The 18,391-nt window shown below is 62.6% G+C and overlaps 2 protein-coding genes across 2 annotated transcripts in view; both read right to left on the bottom strand.

The window, feature by feature from the left end:
- Window positions 1–929: 929 nt before the first annotated feature.
- CLIC3 (chloride intracellular channel 3) lies at window positions 930–4,302 on the bottom strand. Its single transcript, XM_084272540.1, has 6 exons — window positions 4,258–4,302; window positions 3,365–3,474; window positions 2,902–3,027; window positions 2,672–2,778; window positions 1,971–2,146; window positions 930–1,132 (listed from the first exon to the last, which is right to left on the bottom strand). The coding sequence occupies exons 1-6, from the start codon at window positions 4,291–4,293 to the stop codon at window positions 971–973; spliced, it is 717 nt and encodes a 238-aa protein (XP_084128666.1). The 5' UTR covers window positions 4,294–4,302; the 3' UTR covers window positions 930–970.
- Window positions 4,303–4,712: 410 nt separating this feature from the next.
- ABCA2 (ATP binding cassette subfamily A member 2) overlaps window positions 4,713–18,391 on the bottom strand; it is a 37,217-nt gene continuing 23,538 nt past the window's right edge. Inside the window, exons 28-49 of the mRNA XM_084272522.1 lie at window positions 16,918–17,136; window positions 16,638–16,740; window positions 15,959–16,284; window positions 15,226–15,439; window positions 14,958–15,063; window positions 14,532–14,643; window positions 14,059–14,119; window positions 13,674–13,848; window positions 13,461–13,576; window positions 13,049–13,196; window positions 12,678–12,801; window positions 11,666–11,798; window positions 10,957–11,074; window positions 10,630–10,808; window positions 10,192–10,333; window positions 9,057–9,191; window positions 8,725–8,828; window positions 8,380–8,472; window positions 8,034–8,136; window positions 7,785–7,922; window positions 7,341–7,547; window positions 4,713–7,104 (exon numbers count right to left, since the gene is read on the bottom strand). Coding sequence (XP_084128648.1) covers window positions 7,069–7,104; window positions 7,341–7,547; window positions 7,785–7,922; window positions 8,034–8,136; window positions 8,380–8,472; window positions 8,725–8,828; window positions 9,057–9,191; window positions 10,192–10,333; window positions 10,630–10,808; window positions 10,957–11,074; window positions 11,666–11,798; window positions 12,678–12,801; window positions 13,049–13,196; window positions 13,461–13,576; window positions 13,674–13,848; window positions 14,059–14,119; window positions 14,532–14,643; window positions 14,958–15,063; window positions 15,226–15,439; window positions 15,959–16,284; window positions 16,638–16,740; window positions 16,918–17,136 — 3,092 coding nt within the window. The 3' untranslated portion in view covers window positions 4,713–7,068. The remainder of the gene's footprint in view (window positions 7,105–7,340; window positions 7,548–7,784; window positions 7,923–8,033; window positions 8,137–8,379; window positions 8,473–8,724; window positions 8,829–9,056; window positions 9,192–10,191; window positions 10,334–10,629; window positions 10,809–10,956; window positions 11,075–11,665; window positions 11,799–12,677; window positions 12,802–13,048; window positions 13,197–13,460; window positions 13,577–13,673; window positions 13,849–14,058; window positions 14,120–14,531; window positions 14,644–14,957; window positions 15,064–15,225; window positions 15,440–15,958; window positions 16,285–16,637; window positions 16,741–16,917; window positions 17,137–18,391) is intronic.

Raw genomic sequence — 18,391 nt, 5'->3', positions numbered from 1 at the left:
TGGCCAATTTGAGCTGAACCTGGAGGGTCAGGGGCTCAGAGGAGTTCACTTGCCTGCCAGCTTTGTGCCAGTGGACTGGTGGGTGAGTGGTTGGAGCCTCCCCAGTTGCCTGGAGAGCTGGGGGAATGGGCCCAGCCCTTGCTAGGCACTGAAGAGAGGACTAGGAGGCCGTTTCCAAGCCCTGTAGCAGAGGATTGCTGCTGGGGCTGCTCACTCCAGACTCAGGCTTGTCTCAGTTGCAAAGCGTTTATTGATTCCTGGGAGCTCTGATACATCACTTGGACTTGCCCCACCTCACCCCATCCCTCTCCCAAATCCCTGAGAGCTTCCTAAAGGTGGGTTCTGGGGGGACAGCGCCCTTGGCTCCCCTCACTCAGGGCAGTGGGGGCCAGGCTGTGTCCACCACCTGTAGCAAACCCCCTCCCACACACCCCCAGCTCCATTCCTGGGGCTCTGCTGTGGCTGCACTGGTTCCCCTCAGCACTGCAGCTCCTCAGGCATCCCAGGGTGGTGCTGCCAGGCACAGCCCTGCCTCAGCTCATTCACCTGGCAGGTGGCACCATGTGTCTGCCAGGGGGCTGCAGGGCACTGCCCACCCTCCCTGTGCCCTGCAGCCCTCTGCTCTGGGCAGCTTTTCCTCCCAGCTCCTTCCCTTGCCCTCAGCATTGGGCAGTTTGGTGCAGACAGGGCCCGTTGCTCTCATTTTGGGCAGGTTGAGGGGTCCTGGCCAGGCAGGGAGGGTGGCACAAGAAGGTGGTTGTGGGCTCAGCGCGGCGTGGATTGCTGGGGCACCTCAGGCAGGCTGGGGTGCTGGCTGGGGGAATTTGGGTGCCAGGGGCACAGCTCATGCTCTTTGCCTTCCTCGTGGGCAGGAGTGGTGGTCGTGGCAGGACTGGGGGGGTGGGGAAGGGTGGGGGTGGGCACTGGCCTGCTGCCCAGCACCAGCTCTGCACCCAGCTGGGCCCCCGGCTCACTGGGGTGGGCGCACCACGGAGCGATAGGCTTGTATGATGTCCTCGCTGTTGGGGCAGGTGTATCGGAACTCCCTGGTCTCGCGGGCGCCGCTGAGGTAGCGCCACACGCCCCGCAGGTCCTTGGGGATCCCAAAGTGGCGGTAATGCTGGCACACCACCTGCGAGGGGAGACAGGCTGAGCCCTGGCACAGCCTCCCCGGGCCTGTGGGTGGGCCAGGGCAGGCCCTGCAGCCAGGCTGGGGTGAGGGGTCAGAGGAGGATGATTAGAGGGCTGGAGCAGCTGCCCTACAAAGAGAGGCTGAGGGAGCTGGGCTGGTTCAGCCTGGAGAAGAGAAGGCTGTGGGGGGACCTCATTGCAGCCTCCCAGTCCCTGATGGGAGCAGAGGAACAGGAGGGGAATCAGCTTTTAAAAAGAGTAGATAATGGCAGGACAAGGGGGGATGGACTAAAGCTAAAGGAGGGAAGGTTTAGATTGGATATTAGGGGGAAGATTTTTACAGAGAGAGTGGTGAGGGGCTGGAACAGGCTGCCCAGAGAAGTAGTAGATTCCCCGTCCCTGGGGGTGTTCAAGGCCAGGTTGGATGTGGCCCTGGGCAGCCTTGTGTAGCTCCAGGCCTGGAGGTTGGTGTCCCTGCCTGTGGCAGGGGGGTTGGAGCTCTGTGACCCTGGGGGTCCCTTCCAACCCAGCCCAGTCTATGATCACGGGCAGGAGCCAGCCGTGAAGGCTGGCAGGGGCTCAGGGGACAGCCCTGGTGCTGCAGGGGTGGCACCTGGCAGGGGGTGCAGAGGGGATTTGGGTGGGAGGGCACAGTGCTGGGCAGGGGGCAGCGGTGCCAGGGAGCCACGGGTGTGATAGAGGGGTTAGTGAAGGAGCAGGGGGGTCGCTGTGGGGACTCAGGGAGAGGGCTGATGAGCACATGGGGCTGGCAGCACCGAGAAGCCAGGGAAGGGGGGGGGAGGGAAGAGGAGGATGCCACGCTGGGTGCCCACCCTCACCTGAACGATGTGGAGTTTGGGCAGCAGGTTGCAGTCAGCCAGCGTGAGCTGGTCCCCGTCGAGGAAGCGGCGCTGGGAGGCCCGGAGCTGGGGGTTGTGGGCCAGCTCGTGCTCCAGCGGGGCGCTCAGGTACTCGTCCAGCTTCAGCAGGGCCCGCATCAGGCTCCGCTGCAGCGCTGCGGGCAGGGGGCCCGCGTCAGGCTCCGCTGCAGCGCTGCGGGCAGGGGGCCCGCGTCAGGCTCCGCTGCAGCGCTGCGGGCAGGGGGCCCGCATCAGGCTCCGCTGCAGCGCTGCGGGCAGGGGGCCCGCGTCAGGCTCCGCTGCAGCGCTGCGGGCAGGGGGCCCGCGTCAGGCTCCACTGCAGCGCTGCGGGCAGGGGGCTGCAGCACTGCGGGCAGGGGCCCCGCGTCAGGCTCCGCTGCAGCGCTGCGGGCAGGGCAGCCGCCACTGCGGCGTCCGCGCACGGCCCCGCGCCTGCCTGCGCCCACCCCGCGCTGTCCGGGCTGGCACTGGCCCCTGCCCTCCCAGCAGAGCCCTGCTACAGCCACGCTGACCCGCCTGGGCAGGGGCACCGGCTCAACACACCCAGCTGTGGCCTGGGGTAGGGGGTGGAAAGGCTCAGGGGGGCCTGACTAGGCTTTTTTTTGGGGGGGGGGGTGGCACCTGAGAGGCTGCATCCTGCCCCCCTTCCCTCTCCTCACCCTCATCCTGGGCGGGCACCGGGTTCTTGATGAAGGTGGAGAACTTGTGGAAGATGTCATTCCCGGCCAGGCTCGAGTCCCTGTACTGGGGGACCAGGCTGGGGAACCTGCAGGGACACGGGGCACAGCTCACATGCTGCCTGTGCAACCCCACACCCCCCCCCTCCCCAAACCTGCCCCTGCCCCTTTTTGGCCCCTTGTCTTCTCTTAGGGCAGCACCAGCCACTGACATGGGGGGGCCCAGCTTGTCCTCCAGAAAGTCCTCGATGGTGACGGTGTCGGTCTTGGGCTCTCCGTTGTAGAGCAGGACGGGCAGTTGGGCACCTGGGGCGAAGTCCTTCAGCACGTCCAGCGCCCTGTGGGACATGGGAACAGGAGCTGGTGCCCAGCCCTGCCCACAGCTCTGCAGGGCACTGCACACGTGTGTCCTGTGCCTGCTGACAGCTCCTGCCTCTGTGTGTGTGTCCTGCCTGGGGCAACTCTGCCCTGGGAAAACACCCACTGACCTCCCACAGGCAGCAGTGGGCATCTGGGGGGGGGTACCACAGGCTCCCTGCGTTCTACAGTACCCACCCCTCACACCCCTTCCCAAAGGGTTGAGGGGGTCTACCAACCACCCCATCGGTGTGCCAGAGCAAGGCTGTCCCACCCTGCCTGTGCCCCTGGCCCCTGGGGAGTGGGGGGTCCACTCACCTCTTCACATCCACGGTGGTGAGGGTGAAGGGCACCCCTTTGAGCAGCAACACCATGAAGAGCCGCTGGCAGAAGGGGCAGTGGCCCACACTCTCCCCATCTTCACTTGCCTGGGGACAGAGAGGGGAGCTCAGCTGCTCCTTTCCTTGGCAGGGCTGGGCAGGCTGGGGTGGGGGTGAGCTGAGGGCAGCAGGGTGCACCCCTCCTCCCTAACCCAGCCCAGCCCAGGCTGGCACCCAGTGCTGGCAGTGTGTGGCACTGGCTGGGCAGGGCAGGGTGCCAGCCCCAGCTCCTGCCTCCTCCTGGGGCCTTGGCAGCCCAGCCCAGGGCTCCCTGCACAGCGCAGAGGGTCCTGGCCCCAGGGGGACAGGGGGTCCCAGTCCCCCAAACCCCCCCAGCCCTGCAGAGCCCAGGGGGCTGGGACTCAGAGCAGTGGCTGTGGCAGGGGACAGTCCAGTGTGGCAGAACCATGCCAGAGGAAGGTGAGGATGATGCTGGTGGCCCCATCCCCCCCTCAGGCGTGAGCCCAGGCCCAGCCCTGTGCAGCCAGACAAACTGCCCTGGCTGGCAGGGCCAGGCAGGAGTGGGCAGCAGCAGCTGTGGGGAGGGGGCTGTGGGGCAGGAGGCCCTGGTTTGGGAGGGGGGCACCCCAGTCCAACAGCCCTGCTGAGAACCTACAGCCCCCACCCCACCCCAAAGCTGTGGTGGGGCTGGCAGCAGCGTGCTGTGCCCCAGAGACGAGCCCTGAGGTGCCCAGCACCTGCCCCAGCCCCACTGGGCCACCAAGGCAGCTGGGTCACCCCAGCCTGGGCAATGCCAGGGTGGCAGCCAGAGGTGCCCCCCAGCCTGGGAACCCCCCAGGCTCCTGTGACATCCCCCCCCCCCGCTCTCACCTTGACGAAGAGCTGGATTTGGGGCTTCTCAGCCATGCTGGGTGGTGGCTGGCGGCGGAGTGGCGCTGGGCTGCGATCACCCGTGCTGCAGCCACGGCTCCTCCCAGCTCACATTCCTCCCCGGGGTGCACCCGCTCCCACCCACGCCTGGCCCCACGGCACAGCTGGGGACGCCCTGCCATGGGGCCCTGGCCACTGCCATGGGGCCACTGCTGGCCCCAGCCCGGTCTGGGCAGCTGCACGGTCCTGCCTGGGTGCCCAGCTGGGGCCCTGCAGAGCTTCACAGCCCTGAGGTGCTTCCCACCACTGCCCACCTGCAAGGTGGGGGTAACTCTGCCTTGTGCCCACCCACCTCCCTTTGCCCACAGCAGGTGCCTGCAGTGCCCTGGGAGCCCCAGCCTGGGCACCCAGCCCTGCCCCTCCTGCCCATCAGCAACTCTGCAGCCCTGCTGGGTCCAGTTGTTATTTTTTTTTTATTTAAAACGCTCATTATTTTCACATTTCATCTTATTTCTGTTGCTAGCAATGTACAGGCTCCTCCACAGCATCTCCACCCCTCAGCGCCCCGTGCCCGGGGCTGTGCGTGGCACTGGCACTGTGCCTGGTGCCCCAAGGGCTTCCAGAAGGAGGTGAAGCAGAAACTGGGGCCAAACTCAACAAAGCAAATAGTGTTAAGGCAGTGGCCACCCCTGCCCCCCTCCCCACCCCAACACCCCCCTCCCTGCTCCCCCTCTCCACTGCTCAGGGTGCTCCCAGTGCTGTTGAGCCCAGGGTGGGGGGGCCACAGCAGCCACCCAAGCTGTGTGCTGGGCACCCATGCTGGGAGAGCATCACTGACTGAGAGCCAGGAGCATGGGGATGGCAGCACAGCAGCAGGGGGAGCAGCTGTGACAGGAGAGCAGGGGGTGAAGGGGGGCTCAGTGCCCTCCCAGAGCTCAGAGCCACAGGGCAGAGGGGGCAGGCACAGAGCAGGGATGAAGCCCTGGCCAGAGCACAGCATCACACCTACTCTGGGGTGCCAAGAGTGCTGCCCTGAAGGTCCATGGGCAACACTGTCCCCCCTCCAGCCCCTGGCAAAGGGCTGTCCCCAGGCTGGCTGATCCCTGTGCCACCCATCCCAGGCCCAGCATGCCATTAAAAAAGATATGGTCTGAAAAAATCTGAAAATAGAGGTTCCCTCCCCCCCTCCCAGGGTTTCTCCCTACTGAAAATACTGCATCTTGTATCACAATCTAGAGCAGGGGGCACAGAGACTGGCAAGACCAGGGAGCACAGGGACAGCAGAGGGGCAGCTGCCACCCTGGCTTTGCCCCTGCTCCTCTGGCCTTGAGGGAGACAGAGGTGCCCCAATCCACCTTCCCCCATTGTAGGGAGCTGGGTGGCCAGGGCCAGGAGCCAGCCCAGGGCCAGGAGCCAGCCCAGGGCCATGCCAGGGAGGCAGGATGGGCAGCTGGGAGGGACACACAGGCAGCCTGGCCCTGGCTGCTCCCCAGGATAGAGGGGGGACTGCACATGGGCACCCCCAGGGGAAAGCCTGGGGCACCCAAGGGGTGAGTAGCTGGGGTCAGCATCACAGACCCTTAGAACACCCCAGTTCTGGGCATGGCTGTAGGTCACTGGAGGGCTGCAGGGGTGCTGGGTATGGCCTCTATGGGTGACAAGTCAGCAGGACCCTCTGCAGAAAGGAGGGGCACCGCTGGCTGTGGGGGAGCCCACTGCCAGCCCCTGGTGATGCTGCCAGCTCTGCTGCCACTGTCCATCCTCCTCTCTCCCTGGGCAGCTCTTCCAGGCTCTGCCAGTGCCAAGTCCCAGCTTCAAAACCTATCCTGGGGTACAGCAACCCCTCCCAAGTACCACCAGGGACCCAACAATGAGAAACCAGCACAGGTGGCTCCTTTCCAGGGCTGGACACTGGGCAGGGAGTGCCAGGGGAAGGTAGAAGACAGCAGGGAGGCAGCACAGGCCCAGCAGGGCCCTGGGGCAGGGCAGCGGGTGCTGAGGGCAGGCAGGACACAGGGTGAGCTGGGGGGGAAGGGGGGGAGGCAGCTGGGGGCAGAGGGGAGAAACAGCTGGTGGCAGCTGGTGAAATACCCTGTGAAATACCCCTCTGCCCCTCCACAGCCCCTCTGCAGGGTGCCCCTGCCCAGCACCAGGGCTGGCACAACCAGACTCCCCTCAGCTGGCAGCAGCAGAGGCTGGCAGGAGCCACTGGTGGGGCTGAGGTCCCTGTCCCAGACAGGCTCAGAGCCCTCTGTGCCACCCCCTCAGTGACAAACACACCACGGTGAGCACCAGAGCTCCTGGCCCCAGGGCCCCACAGCTCCAGCCCCACACCCTGCCGAGGGCATCACCAAGCCCAGGGTGATGGGAACAAAGGTGAAAACAACCATCCTCCTGTCGGCCTTGCCAAGGCCAGGCCTGGGGGGCTGCAGGTGCCAGGAGGGGCATCCCCGTGGCAAGAGGTCCCCAGGGTGGGTGCAACGTGGGTGTCCAGCTGAAGGCACCACTCCCAGGCCTCATCCCTGCCCCAAAGCAGGCAGGGTCAGCAGCCCTGGGGCCAGGCCACGTCCTTCTCCTCTCAGTCTCTGTCCATTGGCACGTACTGGACAAGCCAGCGGCCCCAGCGCTGCTGAAGGGGACAAAGGGCACCCGGCTGGCAGTGGCTGGCGGGGTCCATCCTGGGCTGGACCCGTGTCCTCCCTGGCACAGGCCCCTGGCCAGGGCAGCTCTGCTTGGCGGGACAAAGGGAGTGGAGAGGCCTGGAAGGGGCGGTGGCTTCCCAGCCAGGGGCCCTGGCTGCAGCCCGGAGTCTCAGCACAGTGTGTCCGTGTTGAACGAGAGCTGAGCCTGCAAGCACAGGGACAGGGCTCAGGAGCTGGGCAGGGGCTGCCTGCTCTGCCCTGCACACACACACAGCTCCTGGGGGGGGGCTTTGGAGGGGGGTGGTCACCCCTCTGTAAGAGCCCCCTCAGGTCCAGCCCTGGCCCCACCGCATCCCCTTCCCTGGGCAAGGCTGCATCACCCAGCCCTGCAGCCCCAGGGCTGGGGCTGGGGCCAGGGACACCCAGGGGACACCTTCTCACCCTCTCCTCCTCGAAGCTGATGAGACCTTCATCATCGGTCTCCAGGTCCTCCTGCTCCTCCACCACCAGGGCCCGCAGCTCCGTGGGGGCAGCCCGGGGGCGCAGCAGGCTCAGCACCCGCTCCAGGGGTGACTGCAGGGTGCAGCTGGGGCTCGTCTCCTGCTGCTCCAGGTTGTCACTTTGTTTCTTGGCAAAATTCACAAACACCTGGGGGAAAAGGGGCAGGATGCTGGGAGAAACTCCTGGAGCACCTCTACCTCCCTGGCTGCCCCTCAGCCCACCATCAATGCTGCTTGAGACAGGCCCTGGTGCATCCCACCAGGCTGTGGCTGCCACTGTGCCCTCCCTACTTGCCCCCCACTCCTGTCCCAAAGGCTGTTTCTACCAGTGGCTTTGGCACAGCCACTCTCCCTGGGGACAAGCCTGTACCACCCCTGGTCTCACGTTGTCCAGCGTGGTCTGGCTGACAGAGTAGTCTTCGATGCCCAAGACATCCACCACCTGCTCCATCTTGCTGAAGACCTGTGCCAGGGAGATCTGGTCCGACTTCAGCTGGTACTGGGCCTTGGTGTGGTGCCGCTCCTGCAAGGGACATGGAGGTGACCCCCCAGCCACCCTCCCCATCACCCCACAAGGGGTCCCAGAGAGGCAGGGGCTGCCAGGGGGGCTCCACCACCACTGCAGGGAGCTCACCTTGAGGATAGCTTCAGGGAAGTTGCGGTTGAAGAACCTCACCACCTCCTTGACATTGAGGCTGGACTTGGTCCTCACTGTGATCATATAGCCATCTCCAAACCTGTGTGAGGACAAGTGGCCCCATGAGGACCTGCCCACCCACCCATCCTTCTGCAGGGAAGGACTCACCCACAGAAGGGGACAATGCTCTCCAGCAGCTGCTGCACCCATCTGAGCCCCTCCACTGCCCACCTTCCAAAGCAGCACCCACACAAAGGGTGCCATACTGTCACCCTGCTGCATGGGCCTGGCCCCCTCCTACCCCAGAGGGCATGTGGGGTGCTGGAGCACACTGGGCTCTTACCGGTTCTTGAGGTGCTGGATGCTGCCAAGACACTTGAGCCGCCCGTTCACCATGATGGCCAGGCGGGTGCAGAGCGCCTCACACTCCTCCATGCTGGGGAGACAGAGGCATCAGCAGTGGGACACCAGTACCAGGAGCCACAGCTGTGGCAGGCAGGGAGCTGAGCCCCCCAGGCCACCACACCTGGGTGCTATGGCCCCACCACACCAGGTATAGGAGAAGGCAACAGAGGGAGGTGGGGTTCCCTCTGCTCCCCGTGCGAAACGCCACCCCCCCCTTGGCACCCACGCAGCACCCAGGTGCCCAGGCACTGTGGGCACAGCCCAGAAGCCCCCTCCCCTGGACCTGTGGGATGTGAGCACCACGGAGCGACCGGTTTTGATGACGTCCAGGATGAGGTTCCAGAGGAAGCGCCGTGCTTTGGGGTCCATCCCTGTGGTGGGCTCATCCTGTGGGACAAACAGCACCCTCAGGCACACCTGGAGGTAACCTGCCACCCTCCTCTTGTCCTGAACCCAGCTCAGGGCACCATCCCACACCCCAAGACACTCATGATGGAGCCAGGGGCAGGCAGCTCCCACCCAGGGTCATTTCTCCACTCTAGCCCAGCAACAGCTCTGGAACATGGAGGGGAAGAGTAGGAAGCTGCAAGGAGGGGGCCAGAGCCCGGAACGCACCAGGAAGATGAAGGCTGGGTATCCTATCAGCGCGATGGCTGTGGACAGCTTCCTCTTGTTGCCTCCACTGTAGGTGCTTGCAGGTTTGTCAGCATACTTGGTCAGCTCCAGCTTCTTCAGCGCCCACTTGACCACCTGCAAGGGGTGGGGGCTGCTGTCACCCTGCCAAGGCCGTGGGGCTGGCAGAGCTGGTAGGTGGCAAGCAATGGGGCTGCCAAGAGGACTACAAGTGATGCCCCACCAGGGCAGGGGAGCCCCACAGCAGCCCTGGCATGGCTCATAAATCCCAGAATCCCAGGGGTTGGAAGGGACCTGGAGAGCTCCTGGGGTCCAACCCCCCTGCCAAAGCAGCTCCCCAGCTCATATTGCACAGGGCGGCGTCCAGACGGGGCTGGAATCTCTCCAGAGATGGAGACTCCACACCCCCTGGGCAGCCTGTCCCAGGGCTCCCTCACCCTCACTGGGGAAAAGTTCTTCCCCAGGTTGCTGGGGAACTTCCTATGCTCCAACTTGCAGCCACTGCCCCTTGTCCTGTCCCCACAGACACTGAAAAGGGGCTGCCCATTCCCCCTGCATCCCATCCTGAAGATATTGATAAACATGAATAAGGTCCCCCCTTAGTCTTCTTTTCTCCAGGCTGAACAGCCCCAGCTCCCTCAGCCTTTCCTCACAGGGGAGATGCTCCAGGCCCTTCAGCATCTCTGTCCCTCCTCTGGACTCTCTCCAGGAGATCCCTGTCTTTTTTATCCCAGGGAGCCCAGCACTGGACACAACACTGCAGGTGGGGCCTGACCAGGGCAGAGCAGAGGGGGAGGATCCCCTCCTGTGACCTGCTGGCCACACTCCTCTTGATGCCCCCAGGATCCCATTGTCTCTCTCAGCCCCCAGGGCACACTGCTGGCTCATGGCCACCCTGTCACCCACCAGGACCCCCAGGTCCTTCTCCACAGAGCTCCTCTCCAGCAGCTCACCCCCAGCCTGTACTGAAACGAACGGTTGTTCCTTCCCAGGTGCCAGACTCTCCACTTGAAGGTAGTGGCACTGCCATGGGTCCCCACTGGTGCCTGGTGAGATGCTGTTCCTCTGGCCCAGAAGCAGGCCACAGGCACTGCCAACTGCTGGCCCAGAGCCCTACCTGCTCCTCGTCCTTCCAGGGGATGCCGCGCAGGCGGGTGTAGAGCTCCAAGTGCTCCTGGGCTGTCAGCTCATCGAAGAGTGCATCGAACTGGGGGCAGTAGCCCAAGCTCTGCTGGACCTGCAGGAGCTCCTTCAGGATGCTGTGGGAGAGGACAGAGGGGCCATGGAGAGAAGACCCTGCTTTCCAGGAGCACCCCATTGCTCACTCCCTCTTTCACACTGGAGCATCTTCTACCCAGGTGACCCACAATGACCAAACCAGCATCACTCACCACCCCCCAGTGACAGCCAGCCCAGCAGCACACACCACCACAGCACCCCACACAGCCCCATGGGCAGCCTCATGCCTCTCCATCCTAGGAGACCCCCCCCCCAAAGCAGCCCCTACCCCCTCCTCAGCACAGGGAGGCAGGCAGCACCCCCCCAGCTCCCTGACCTGTGCCCATTGACAAAGGCCTCTCCGCCTGTGGTGCTCTCGTCCCCCGTCAGCATCTTGAAGGTGGTTGTCTTGCCTGCGCCGTTGACGCCCAACAACCCAAAGCACTCCCCAGGCCGCACGCCCACGCACAGCCGGTCCACAGCCAGGATGCGCCCAATCTTGCGGGACTTGTACACCTGGGGGAGCGGGGATGGGGATGGGCTGGGGGCTCAGCACAGCAGGAGGGATCCAGACCCCCCCCCCCAATGACCCAACCCATATCCCCTGGGTGGGATGGTCCCGAGGTGCCCCCTTCTCCCAGCACCCCCTTCCCCAGCGCTGCACCTTGGTGAGGTTCTCGATCTTGAGCATGTCGTTGTCGGCGTCACCGCGCAGGACGCGGTGCCGCTCGTTGGCCACGTCGATGTCGTCCTCGATGGGCTTGGTGGAGACGGGCAGCCGCCTGCGGGGCGCCACACGGGGCAGGTGGGCTGCGGGCAGAGGGGCCCACAGCACCCACAGCCCCCCAGCCTGCACCCACAGCACCCACAGCCCCCACAGCGCCCACAGCTCCCACAGCTCCCACAGCACCCACAGCTCCCACAGCACCCACAGCTCCCACAGCACCCACAGCCCCCACAGCCCCCACAGCCTGCACCCCCAGCACCCACAGCACCCACAGCTCCCACAGCCCCCACAGCCCCCCCAGCCTGCACCCCCAGCACCCACAGCACCCACAGCTCCCACAGCACCCACAGCCCCCCAGCCTGCACCCACAGCACCCACAGCCCCCCAGCCTGCACCCACAGCACCCACAGCTCCCACAGCACCCACAGCCCCCACAGCCCCCACAGCCTGCACCCACAGCCCCCAGAGCACCCCCAGCCCCCACAGCACCCCCAGCCTGCACCCACAGCACCCACAGCTCCCACAGCACCCACAGCACCCACAGCCCCCCAGCCTGCACCCACCAGGAAGGGGTCCTGCTGGCAAAGCCCTTCCCTGCAGCCAGCCCCTCTCTCCCTCTCTCCCCACACGCTCCCCAGCCACTCACTGGGGCTTCCGGAAGAAGTTGTACTGGCACATGATGGTGATGAAGAAGCCGATGAAGCCTTCGATCGTCATGGCAACCAGCCCCCGCGTCACGATGTCCCATTCGAAGGGCGATTTCATTTTATCAAACTGCCCTGAGGGGGGGGAAGAGCAGAAAGCTGCTGGAGACATGGAAGGGAAGGGAAAGAAGAAGGGAAAGAAGAAGGGAAAGAAGAAGGGAAAGAAGAAGGGAAAGAAGAAGGGAAAGAAGAAGGGAAAGAAGAAGGGAAAGAAGAAGGGAAAGAAGAAGGGAAAGAAGAAGGGAAAGAAGAAGGGAAAGAAGAAGGGAAAGAAGAAGGGAAAGAAGAAGGGAAAGAAGAAGGGAAAGAAGAAGGGAAAGAAGAAGGGAAAGAAGAAGGGAAAGAAGAAGGGAAAGAAGAAGGGAAAGAAGAAGGGAAAGAAGAAGGGAAAGAAGAAGGGAAAGAAGAAGGGAAAGAAGAAGGGAAAGAAGAAGGGAAAGAAGAAGGGAAAGAAGAAGGGAAAGAAGAAGGGAAAGAAGAAGGGAAAGAAGAAGGGAAAGAAGAAGGGAAAGAAGAAGGGAAAGAAGAAGGGAAAGAAGAAGGGAAAGAAGAAGGGAAGCCCTTGCAGTGCTCATCCCTTGTGTCACAGTATAGTCCCACCATGGCCCACCACAGACCCATCACACCTTCGTCATGGCCCAAGATAACCCCACCACACCACCACCATGGCCCCACCACAGGCAGTGTGCAACAGCAGCAGAAAAGCACAAGTGTGGCAGGGCTCACAGCCTCCCCTCCCCATTGCACTGCTCTGCTGGAGGCCTAAGGAACCATTTCCAGCATCGCTGGCACCACACCAGAGCTGCCCCTCAACCACAGCTCTTCCTGTGCCCAGTCTAGATGACATTGCTTTGGGCCTTGGGGAGCCCCACAGGGCAGGGGGAGGGGATGTGCCAGCACCCTGGTCCCCCCAAGCCCCAAGGAGCAAGGGAAGGAGGGAACAAGAGGCCATACCAATCTTGGCATAGTATTCATTGATGTACTCGTTGTAGGCCATCTCCATCAAGCCATGGCCCAGGTTATAGTTAGGGAACACAAGGAAGCAGCTCTTCAGGTAGCTGTTAACCACCTTCAGATCCTGTGGGGATGGGCAGAGAGGACACGACCATCAGAAACACCCCTGAGCACCACGAGCGCCTGACAGGATCAGCATCCCCACCGAGACACAGCCTGGTCAGGACCTGTAGGTGACCCTGCTGGGAGAGCAACTGAGGAGCAAAGACCTCCTGAGGTTCCTCCCAGCCAGAGCCATCCTGTGACCATGGCCATGACCATGGCAGCTGTTTCTTCCCTGGTGGCCCCAGGCAGAGCTGTGAATCCCATACCTTGTCGTGCTCAAAGAGCTGAAGCAGGAACGTGGCGACAGTGGCCGTGATGCCAATGAAGAGGTTGATGACGATGAGGAAGACGTAGGCAGAGCTGGGCACCTCAAACCAGAAGGAGGCAGGGTACATGATGGGGGTGATGGACCAGCTGGGAAGGAGAGCAGCAGGAGGGCATGTCAGCGTGGCAGGAGAGGCAGCACCAACTGTCAAGCCTTGGGATTGCCCCATCTCCCAGCCTCAACTTCCCTGGGCTCTCCCAGCCCGGCCCTCACAACCCACCAGCTGTGGGAACTGCAGAGTATCAGCCAGGTAGGCAGCCCCAAGGCCAGGTCCTGCCCAGGCAGCTGCAGTGCAGGTGGGACATTGGAGGGACCCCACCAGGGCATCCCCAACAGCCCTCTGAGCAACGTACCCGTAGAGCAGGAAGAGGGAGAGGACGGCGGGGAAGTTGGTGGGAGAGGTGTAGGCTGGGAGGTCGAACACAAACAGGATGATGATGCAGCACGTGGCTGGCACCAGGTAGTTCAGCTGGAGAAGAGAGAAACGTTTCTGACCGCCCACCCACCCACACACCCACCCACCCAACCCTGGGGGCTCCTCTGGTAGGGCCACCTGCCCTGCTCACCATGTCCCACACGTAGTTGGCCAACCAGTAGATGACAGGGTCACAGCCGCTCACGAACTGCAGGTGTTTGGCCTTGGTGGCCTTTTCAGCCACCAGGAACACCACAAAGCTGGCTGGCACGAAGGACATGGCCACAATGATGAAGATGGCAATCACTACATCTGTGCCTTGCAGGCTGCATGGGGAGCAAGGGGGAGAGAGCACCACCCTCAGCTGCGCAGGGAAGGGCCACCCATCCTGCTGGGCATGGCACAGGGAACCCCCAAGTCAGGGCCATGCAGCCTGCACAGCAGAAGCCTTGGCATTCCACCCCAAACCATGGTGAGGAGCTTCCTCCCTCCCACAAGGATGGTCACCCTCCCTCAAACCCACTCTCTGGACCTACAGGTAATCCAGGGACAGGCTGGCGCTTGTCTTGTTCATAGGGTGGTTGGTGACTGTGATGCCTGCAAGAAAGCCAAGGAGAAACAGGAGAGCATGAAAACCAGCTCAGGACAGAAAGTCTTGTCCCCAGCCAGCCTGGTCCTGTCTCTGAGCAGGACAGCATCCTGCAGCTGCAGCTCAGCTCCTGCTGAAGCTACTGCCCACCTGGGGCCAGGCCCTCCCTCACCAACTGGCAGAGCATCCTCAGGAACACTGCAAATCCAGGAGCCAGGAGGAAGCACCTCAGGTGGTTCTGCCCCAGCCCAGACCTGCCTATCTCAGATCTCACAGCCAAGGGATGTGTCACCCCTATCCCACATGGGCACTAGCTTGCTTGGTCCAAGGGGGGGGACACTACACATTAGAGCCTGGTTGGACCATGCCTGAGAGCTGTTCCTGACATGCTTCTTCTCTTAAATGCCTCCAGAGCCTCACCATAGGCAGCAGGGTTGCCTTTGCTCTTGGGCAGGTTGGCTCGCAGGATGGCATTGTTGAGAGCATTGAGGTAGGTGGGCATGCTGTGGTAGCCTTTGTTGTTGTAGAAGACCTGGAGGAACAGAGAGAAGTGGTGGGAGGTGGCAAAGGAGCTGGGCCTGTGGCAGAAGCCTGGGAGGGACAGGATGGGATGGAATGGGATGGCATGGGATGGGACTGGACAAGATGGGACAGGGCAAGAGTGCTGTGCTCATGGCTGTGGGAAGAGCACGTCACTGCTGCTGTGCAAGAGCCCCACCAGACTCCTCTGAGGAAAGCACTCCTGCAGAGCCATGGGTGAGGGGTCCCTGCCATGCAGGCAGTGCTGCCTGCCCCCTTCTCCCCCCCAACCCGTGTCACGGCTGCTGCTGCCCACTCGTGTCCCACCTGGGCCGTTCTCCGGACAGCGATCTTGCGCACGGTGGCCGGGGCCCTGGCCCCAAAGGAGGCTGGGATGGATTTCTGGACGTTGCCAAAGGTGAGTGCCCCATACCTGTGGGACAAGGCACCGGGGAGAAGCTGTGACAGCCATCCCCCCTGTGCCTCCAGAAGCAGGGCCACGCTTGACGGGTGTCCCCACACTCCCTGTCCCCCCCCAGCCCTGCTCCAGGACACCAGGCTGACCCCCACCCCCTCTCCCAGCCTCCCCTCTTGCCTGTGCAGCCGGAAGCGGTCTGAGGTGTAGAGCAGGTACTCGGAGACGTTGCGGCCCGTGATGTCTGCCAGGATGTCCCCTGTCACCACCTTCATCTGCGGGGGGTGGCCCCCCACGCCACTGGGGCAGGAGAAGCCGGTGCCCTGCATGGAGCACGTGCACTTGATGGGCTCGTGGATGATGCGGGGCAGGCCGGGGGCCGAGGTCACCGTCTCTGAGGAGCAGAGAGGGCAGCTCACAGCCAAGCTCTTGCCTGCCCCAGCTATCTGGTACCTCAGCAAGAGGCTGAGCCAAGAGGTCCCAGCCAGGCAGAGCCCAGTCAGCAAAAGGGCTTTTGTGTCCTGGGGTGGCGAACAGAGAGATGGGTGTGGGCAAAAACTGTGGGAGAAAGGAATGGTTTCAGGGAGAGGGCATGGAGTGTAGCTGCAGAAGGCAATGGCAACGTGGATTGCAGCCCAGCAAGGGTGACATGAGGCTGGACACAGGGCTCTCAATGGTGTCACCATCCCTGGGAGCTCCACCGGCACTGCCAGGGCTGCACAGGGAGCAGTGCTCCACAGCCAGCACCAGCCCCAAGCCAGAAGTTCACAGTGATGCAGTGCTCCACTGTGGTCAGGCCAAACAGCCAGACACTGCCAGGAGTGCCTGGGCTTGCTTCTGCAAGGGAGGTATCTCCCTGCTGGAGCTAAACCTCAGGCCCAGACACAGCCAGGCACCAAGCACACGGTGATACCTTTGATGATGGAGAAGGTTGTGGAGTTCCAGGCACGGAGCAGGTCCTCATCCACTGAGAGGGGGTAGTCAGAGGGGGCTGGGGATGGAGGTGGTGGCACAAAGTTGGAGAGTGGCAGGCCCTGGGTGAAGGAGTCGATGCACATGGCATCAAAGTACTTGGCCGCCAGCATCTTCGACTCGTTGCTGTTGAGGTTGAGGGTCTGCATGGGCTGATCCAGCGTGTTGTTGAAGGGGGTCTTGAGCACGCAGGTAGCCCCCACACCAGAGGGAAGGTGGAAGGTGTTCACCAGCTGCTGGGGGCTGGCATCAGGGGACAGCCTGATACTGTGGTGAGAGTAGCAGATGAGGGGGAGCAAGGAGCAAGAGACATGGGTCTCACCACCTTGGCCACCTTCTGCTGGGAGCTCCCCAAAGCCTTGGCACTTATCATGGCTGAACGGGCACATGCAGCCCATGCCTGCTGACCACAGCCAGCATCAGGGCTCACCCTGCTCCCAGGGACAGCCTGGGCAGGAGGAAGGCTCCCTTCTGCAAGGGGATGCAGCACCAGCCAGGGTCTGCTCCAAGCCTGAGCCAGCCCAGCTGCAGACTGCCCCCAACCCCTCAACCCCGCTGCCCCCCATCATGGCCCCAGGGATGGAGACAGGGCTGGGATGCTGGTCAGCAGCAGCTCTCACCGGTACTCACGCCGCTCCTCGTTGGCGTAAGGGATGAAGTTGCCCTTCGGCTGGGTGTAGTTGTGGTACTGCGACGGCGAGAGGATGAGGGGCGGCAGGTCACCTGTGGGGACAACAACCCAACAGCACCTGCAGCACTGCCCTGCACAACCAGAGCAGCCAAACACCTGCAGACCTTACCCTCATCCTCCCCTCAGCCTGTGTCCCTGCCAGCTGCACTGGGGCAGGCAGAAAGGGCCACCAGTAGCCCCAGGGGTGCAGGTGTGGGGTTGGCACACACCTATTTCAGGCACAGAGAGCGCCACTGTCATGGCCACGCAGACGAAGAAGGCAGGCAGGAGGATCTGGGAGAAGAGGGCCTTGGTGTTGCGCTTGGCACAGTGGAAGCGCTTGACGATCAGCCCGTGGAACTGGCGCAGCTTCAGCCACGAGCCCTCCAGTTTGCAGCTCCCCTGCCCCACCAGGTCGCAGTCCTCTACCTCCACCTCTGCCTCTTGCTCTGGGAGGGGAGAAGAACATCAGCCCCCCTGGCACGGCCGCTCCTGCCTTGGCCCCCTGGGAGCTGAGCTGGGTGCTGAGCCGAGCGCAGCCGCTCCCAAGGACAGGGCAGGAACCAGCCCCGGCAGCCCCCGAGCCAGGGCAGCACCGTGAAGCCAAGCGAGGCAGCTGGGTGGTGGGTTCCTCTTGGCCCAGAATGGGAAATGGAGACAACAGGGTTTAGAAAACAATGTAAATTAGTGCTTTTTGGCAGACCCCACCCCCCTTTTCCCACCAGCAACCCTGGCTGTGAGAGGTCAGTGCAGCCAGGACGTGGCGTGAGGCAGCAGGCACAGGGCTGTGGCAGAGCAAGCTCTGCAACAGCTCCATCTTGGTTCTGCACCCCTGTCCTGGTTTTGGTCAGGATAGAGTTAATTTCATTTGTAACAGCAGATGAATGCTGTGTTTGAGAGTAAGATGGGAGTAGTGCTGATAACACCCTGATGTTTCTAGTTGCTGTCAGACAGTCAAGGACTTTCTCAGCTCTTCATGAGAAAGGAGGGGCGAAGCCAGGACAGGTGACCCAACTGGCCAAAGAGAGTATTCCATGCCAGTTACGTCCTGCCCAGGATATCGGGGGCTGACGGGAGGAAGGCCTGGGGCGGCTCCGGGACGCGCGGTTCTGGGGGACGGTCGGGTTCTGGGACGGCTCTGGGTGGCACCGCCTGAGTTGTGTGGTTCGGTGAGAAACTGCCTTGTGTATCAACAGCTTCATATATTTTGCTTTGAAGTCCTGTTAGTATTGTTACTTTGTATCTTTCTGTTATCTTAGTAAACTATCCTTATCCCAACCCACGGGCCTCTTAATTTCTTGATTTTGGGGTTATTTGCCCCTTTCTCTTCCTTTTCCCTTCCCTTACTTCTCACCCCCCTTCCCCTTCCCTTTAACCTGCCCTTTTCCTTAAAGGAGCAGGCAGCTGCGTGGATCTTGGCCCTCAGCCGGGTGAAACCACGACAGTCTTTTTGGCGCCCAACGTGGGGCTCGAAAGGTTGGGATAACGGTAGATTTGACCCTGACTGGATTGTAATTAAGTCAAAGTTGTGATAAGCACTTTGATTTAAGCAGTCTCTGGTCACGATGCTCTGGTATTTACTTACAAGGCTGTGCTCACAGCTGTGGCAGCAAAAGCACCGTCTGTTGTATGCAATCCTAGCAGGATCCTTTAACATCCTGGGGCTGCGGCTCCTGTTTTCGTTCCCGTACCTCATTGTGGTGT

This window comes from Gallinula chloropus (genome assembly GCF_964237585.1).
Source record: "Gallinula chloropus genome assembly, chromosome: 18".
NCBI lineage: Eukaryota > Metazoa > Chordata > Aves > Gruiformes > Rallidae > Gallinula > Gallinula chloropus.
This window is presented reverse-complemented; position numbering and strand designations above follow the sequence as displayed.

Coding starts and splice junctions, on each gene's coding strand:
- CLIC3 (XM_084272540.1), bottom strand. CDS start 4,293: ATGGCTGAGAAGCCCCAAATCCAGCTCTTCGTCAAG. Junction 3,475..4,257: donor AAATCCAGCTCTTCGTCAAG/GTGAGAGCGGGG, acceptor CTCTGTCCCCAG/GCAAGTGAAGATGGGGAGAG. Junction 2,147..2,671: donor GGTGCCCGCCCAGGATGAGG/GTGAGGAGAGGG, acceptor CCCTGCCCGCAG/CGCTGCAGCGGAGCCTGATG.